We start from the raw sequence: 6621 nt of genomic DNA, 5'->3' as shown, positions 1-6621 counted from the left end.
TTTTATTTTTTAGAGAGGGAGAGAGAGTGTGAGCCAGTGGGGGAGAGGGACAGAGGGAGAGAGAGAGAAAGACACAGAGAAAAAGAGAGAGAGAGAGAGAGAGAGAGAGAGAGAGAGAGAGAGAATCTCAAGCAGGCTCCACGCGCAGCATGGAGCCCCACACCGGGGGCTAGATCTCAAGACTGTGGGATCATGACCTGAGCCAAAATCAAGAGTCAGTGGCTCAACCAAGCCACCGAGGCACCACATACATACATACTGATATTAAATACAAATCCAGGTAAGCCAAAAGCAGATTTAAAATAGTATTTAGGGGGCACCTGGGTGACTCAGTTGGGTAAGCTTCCAACTTGGACTCAGGTTTGTGAGTTCTCACGGTTTGTGAGTTCGAGCCCCACAATGGGCTCTGTGCTGACAGCTCAGAGCCTGAAGCCTGCTTGGGACTCTGCGTCTCCCTTTCTCTTTGCCCCTCCCCGGCTCATGCTGGCTCTTTCTCTCTCTCTCTCTCTCAAAAACAAATAAACATTAACAAAAATAGTATTTAGGACATAAACTCATTTTGTAGAAGAAAGTACATATGCATAATGTCCAAAATAACATATTTATTTCAGGGTGGTGGCAGTGGCTTGTTTTGTATTGTAATGAACAAATAAAACGAACCAGGATTTAGGCAAATGGGTGCCAATCTTCCTCACTGCCTCTTCATTGATTTTAACCCAACAAATATTTCTGAAGAGCAGAGACTAGGGTGATCCGATATGTAACAGATCCTACAACAACCCCACACATTGACCAGGGTGACCCAAGGAGACCCTTCAGGTAGGTCTTCAGCTCAGGCAGGGGTTGAAGGCGAACAGAAGAGGCTCTCTGTGGCAAAGTTACTGGAGCTGCCTAGCTAGGATCTCAAGCCTGAAGGGTATGAACCGCACCCAGGAAGGCTTGGGGCACTCACCACTGGAAGAGCAAAACAGAACCTACTGCTAAACACCTAAGATAAGATGGGGGAGGAGGATGAGGACACAGAATAGGGTCCCATGTGGGTGTGGTTCTAAGCTTCAGCCACCCTCCCCCCACCCCAAGGAGCTCAAACCAGCTTAGCCATGACAGCTGCAGGGACTGGAATAAAAGCCTGGCTACCTCCCCAGGTTGAGGCCTTTGAAGTTAAGGAACCCCACCACAGTGAAACTGTGGCTGAGGACTGCAATAGGCCATGTGTTCCCATGGGTCAGGCACCTCCAAAGACCCCAGCCCCCAACGTCCTGAGCAGGCTTCCTCCCTCTGAGCCAGATGGGAGGGCATTCTTCCAGGCCCTTTGGGTTCTATTTTTGTTTGTTTCATTTCCTCTTTTCTTTTCCTCCCTCCCTCTCTCCCCCCCCCTCCCCCCTCCCCCCCTTTCTCCCTTCCTCCCTTCCTTCCTCTCTCATTTTCTGCAGAGTTCAATGCTAGGGAGAGATACGCACTTCAAATGCCCTGCGTGGCCGAGCTGAGCATCAGCCCCCACCACCAGAGGGCCCCCGAGCACAGAAACTGGCAATCTCCTGAGAGGGGTAGGAACAGCACTCAAACTCTCTGCGTGTCTCTGAACTACTCTGCCTAGGGTTTGGCCATGGTGGGTCAGCTCTGAAGTAACCCTGGAGGGGTTGACTGAGTGGGGGCCCCAAGCGTGGGGGCCTGCCCTTCTCAACTGAATGTTGTTTATTACACAGTTCGCCACCTACTGCCAGGTCATAGTGTTATATGCTGCTAACCCAGAGGGTTCAGGGTGTACACAGAAGCGCAGGACAGCTGCTGGAGAGCACTGGAAAGGGGCTCAGTGTGATAGAGCACCGGACGCGGAGTCCAGACAGAGGACTGCGGACGCCACTACTTTCCATGTGACCTCTCCCTCTCCGCTAAGTTTGTTTTCTCATCTGTAGACAGGGTGCGGTGGTACCCAAGCGCCCTTCAGACTCGGACCAAAGCCATGCCCCACCCTCCTTGAGGAACGCTGAAGAGGGCATAGGAGGCTGGAGAAAGGGACCAAGGAACCGAAACGGCCGCGGTTGGCTGGGACAGTGCTGGGGTGCCCGGCACTGCGCTGAATCAGCGCGGGGGACGCGAGGCCTCCCCTGGGCGCTCTCGCCCAGCCCCGGCGTTACGCGCAGCACTCTGTCGGTCCCACCACCCAAATATCCCAGCCTAGGTCTCCCACTGATGGCTCGGGCATGTCCCCACCCGTCGCCCGGAAGGGGAACCGAGTGATTGGGGTCTCCTTCGGTGAATGAGGGCCGATGACCCTGCCCCCGGCCTCGCTGAGTGGTCAACTGCACCAAGGAAGGTTCTCTCTGTCCTCACAGCGCTGACCTTCGCCGAGCCAGCGGCTACACTCCATCCCGGACGCCGGCGACCGAGAACAGACCAGGGAGGCAGCAGCGCTCTGGGCCAGGTGTGGATCGACTTGGGGAGGCGGGTAACGGCCCGAGGCACCGGCGAGACCTCGTTCCAGCGACTGAAGCTTGTGGGGCTACCTCCACCGGGGATCCCTGCCCCCCTCCCCATTCCAGCCACATCCTTCTCCCACCTCCCCCAGTCTTGGGAGCCTGGTCCCCGAAGGTTCAAGAAGTCAAGAGCCTGGAGAAATGCACTGTGCAAATATATTGACTTTATTTGTCTCCGTTCGGGAGCCTCACAGACATATCCAAGTAAAAAGATCGTTAAATAAACGCCGTCAGCCATCGCAATGCAAAAATAAATATCCATCCTCCGGCCGCAGCAGCAGCTGCGCTGCGCCCCAAGTCCCATCGGCCGCGCCTAACAATTATAAAAGTGTTCAGCGAGAGTGTGTTGGCGTGAGTGTGAACGGGTGTGCGCTGGGGGGCACGGTGGAGCGGCGTGCAAAATCGGAGTTGCAAACCATCGGACAAGGGCGTGGAGCGGCCCTCCGGGAAGCCCTGGCGACCCGGGGTCGACTCAGCGCGGGCGCGCCTCCCGCACACACTCACAGCAGAGTCCGTACTGGGAAGAGTTAAAAAATAAACATTTACAAGGGCAAAGAAAGCAGCCCCCCTCCCCGGCACCCCCGCGTGCTCGGGCCCCGGACCAGCGCAGCGCGGGGCGCACCGAGCAGTTCGCGGCCGCGCGAGAGGTCCTGGTCCTCGCGGGTCCCCGGAGTGCGGGGCGCCGGTCCTCTGGGGCTTCGCTCTCGGTCCCCGGGCGGGCGGCGCCCCTCACAGGGCCGAGTCGGAGTCGCTGGAGTCCAGGCTGTTCCTCAGTTTGCAGCTGCTGAGCTGCTCCCTCTGCAGCGACAGGCTCTGCGTGCTGCGGCGCAGGCACTCCAGGCTCTGCAGGAACGACTTCTTGGCCTTTTCCTCCTCCATGGGGGACACCCCTTCCTCCTCCACCTCCTGGATCTCGTCGAAGGTCACCGGCTGCGTTTTGAAGCGGGACTGGCGCGGCCGCCGCAGCCGGCCCTTGCCCTTGGACAGCTTGGCGGGCCGCACGGGCTGCGGGAACTCGTCCGCCAGGCACACGAAGTGCGGCATCACCGCCTGGTAGCTGGAGCAGATGCCCATCAGCTCGCCGGGCTTGGCGGCCGCCATGGCGCCGCCCGCGTCTCCGGGGCCGGGCGGCGGGGCGCCGGGGCTCTCGGGGGGCGGCCGCTGCGCCGGGGCCCCCCGGGAGGCAGCAGCCTGGGGCTCGCCGGGTGGGGGATCCAAATCTGCTGCGGGGTGGCGGCGGCCCTCGCGGGCCCGGGTCAGCGTTCCTCGGGAGGGCGGGCGGGCGGGCCCGTCGGGGGGCGCGGGGCTCGGCGCGCGCTGCTGGGCTGCGCTCCCGGGCGCTCGCCGCCGCGGCTGTCACCGTCTGCCCCGCGGCGGCCCGGCCCGCCGCTTATATAGCCCGCTCCTGCCCACACGGCCGCGAGCTCGGATGACAGCGAATGCCATTTAAAGCGTGCGCGCCCCGCGCCCTTCCGCCTGACGTCGCCCCGCCGCTCTGGGAAAGTAACGGCCCTTTCCCCGGCGCCGCCCGCCCCCAGCCAACCCGGCTCCGGAAGGCAGGCCCCGCCCGCGGGGTTCCGGGAGCATCCGAGACCCCGGGAGCACGCGGCTGGGCGGGGTGGCCGGAGAGCAGGCAGGAGCCCTCGGATCGGCCCCGCTGGGCTGCCACTGGCCGTCCCGGGATCCCCAAGTTCGTGCCGACAGTGGTGGCCGCGGCGGCGCAGGTGCCCATCCCCCTCTGTGATCCCAAATGCACACACTCAGAGACGCTAATGATTCCGCCGCAGGTTTTGTGTTGGGCGCATGGTGGAGGCAGTTCCCAGCCCTCCTCGCAGCTGGGAGAGAGCCGGGCGCAGAGAGCCGGGCGCGGGGAGCGCCCGGGCTCCTGGTTCCCCAGAACTGAGTTCGGAGAACGGGTTGGGTTTCTTCTCTGGATCCTTGCCACCCCCTCCCCAGACAGACACAAATGCATACACACACAAACACGCAGGGAGGCATTCACGTAGAAAAAAGTACACCCTGATGATCCCATTCCAGTTCTTCCCTCCCCTAGCTGTCTTCTGTCTCCTCACAACCCCACCCCCAAGTCCCTCGGGCACCAGCCCCCTATTCATGCTCAGAAGAATGACACTTGCATAGGCACTAATAACAGCGATAATAACTACAATCTGGAGAGCTTCACTCCAAGCCAGCCAGTGAGCTTCGTTTTACATATATTATCCTATTTAATCTTCATAATAGCCCTGTGCGGTAATTGGTATTCTCCCAACTTTACATATGAGATAGTGGAGGCACAGAGAGGGTAAGTAACTGGTCCTCTAGGAACTGATGGAACCAGGCAGCACGGACTGCACAGTCCATACTAATATAGACCCTTGCTAAAGGAGAGTACCCGCCTGTGCCCTCTAGGGCTTCTGAGAGCAAGTCCCCTAGTTTTCCTGACTCCCAAGAAGAAACTGAGCACTGCCCCAGACTACATGGGCCTCAAGTATGGCAGGCACAGAGCAGAGCTCCCCATCACCATCTTCCCCACAGGCGCCCAGCAAGGCTCACAGGGCCGCTGGGAAAGGAGGGAATCCATGGCTTTGGTCTCCATTCCTTCTACAGCCATTCAACAAAGATTCACTAAGGACCTCCTGTGTACCAGCTCAGGATAGTCCGTGGGAGGGACAGACAATAAACACCTCAACCGGAACATGTACTTGGGTGGTGTGATAGGGATGCAGATGGAGAAATGTGCAGAAGGGGTGGCCAGGAAAGGCTTCTCAGAGTGGGTGATATTTAAGGTGACCCTAAGGGACAATAATAACACTGCTAATATGCTTAATATGTGCCGTGCTCTGAGTACTTTTTACGCATTAACACATTTAATGTGTTTAAGTACTGTATTTAATCCTCTCAACAACCTTGGATAACAAGCACTTTTCTTATTGCCATTTACAGATAGAAAAACTTACCCAAGGTCACGCAGCTAGTAAGCAGCAGATTTGAGATTCAAACTCAGGTGACTTAGCTCCTAAGCCCTCACTCCTATCTTACACGGAAGCCCTTTGCCCTGTGGCATACGAAGAAGGAACCAGAGTGTGACCAAGTGAGAGGAGAGCGTTTCAGGCAAAGGGAACCCTAGTGCAAAGGCACTAACTAGGGCAGGAAAGAGCTTGGCTTATTCAGGGAACAGTGAGAAAGCCCCGCGTGGCTAAAGCAGAGTGGGTGAGGGCAATGAGAAGAAGGGATGGTCACAGAAGGCCTGGACAGCCATGTTAAGGTTAAGGAGACAACATTTTATTCTTTTTTTTTTTTTTTAACAGCATTTTATTCTAAGGGTAATGGTAAGGCACTGAAGAGTTTGGGGCAGGCAAGCTACATACTCCATGTTTTTTTTTAAATTTCATGTTTATTTGTTTTTAAGGGAGAGAGAGACAGAGTGTGAGTGGGGGAAGGACAGAGAGACAGGGAGACACAGAATCCCAAGCAGGCTCCAGGGTCTGAGCTGCCAGCACAGAGCCCGACATGGGGCTCGAACCCACAAACCGCAAGATCATGACCTGAGCCAAAGTCGGACGCTCAACCCACTGAGCCACCCAGGTGCCCCTCCAATTCATGTTATTAAAAGCTCATTCTGGCTGCCATGAAAAGTGTGGACTGGAGAGGGATGGGGAAGAAGTAGGGAGCCCACTTGCAAGATTGTTACATCACCCCCAGATACAAGACACCGAAGACATGGATTGGGTGAAGACAGTGGACATGTAGGGAACCGGTCAGATTGGGGATGAGAGTACTTGCTGATGGATTAGATGGGACAGTGGGAGGGATCAAGGTTGACTTTAATGGATTTGGCCTGAGCAATGCTCATATCAGAACTGTATTATGTGAGAGAAAAGTCAATTTATATAATTTTAAGGCCACTATATCTGGGATTTGCTTTTAACAGCAACTTAGCAGTATATACTCTAATACAGAAACTAGTAACAGGAATGCAAAGCTGCCATGTGTAAAAACCCTAAAATATGTGGCACTGGTTCAGCCAACAGGTGGTAAGCAATACGGAAACAATTAGTGAGGATGGAACGTTGGTGACCCTTTTTACACTATGACAAAACATTTATTGAAAACATTACCTGTGCTAATTTGGAAGACGGACCAC

General features: G+C 56.3%; 1 protein-coding gene across 1 annotated transcript; it reads right to left on the bottom strand.

Moving 5' to 3' along the window:
- Window positions 1-2621: 2621 nt before the first annotated feature.
- CD1H11orf96 (chromosome D1 C11orf96 homolog) lies at window positions 2622-3855 on the bottom strand. Its single transcript, XM_047824297.1, has one exon. The coding sequence runs from the start codon at window positions 3576-3578 to the stop codon at window positions 3207-3209; it is 372 nt and encodes a 123-aa protein (XP_047680253.1). The 5' UTR covers window positions 3579-3855; the 3' UTR covers window positions 2622-3206.
- Window positions 3856-6621: the final 2766 nt, after the last annotated feature.

The sequence above is a fragment of the Prionailurus viverrinus genome, chromosome D1 (genome assembly GCF_022837055.1).
Source record: "Prionailurus viverrinus isolate Anna chromosome D1, UM_Priviv_1.0, whole genome shotgun sequence".
Lineage (NCBI taxonomy): Eukaryota > Metazoa > Chordata > Mammalia > Carnivora > Felidae > Prionailurus > Prionailurus viverrinus.
This window is presented reverse-complemented; position numbering and strand designations above follow the sequence as displayed.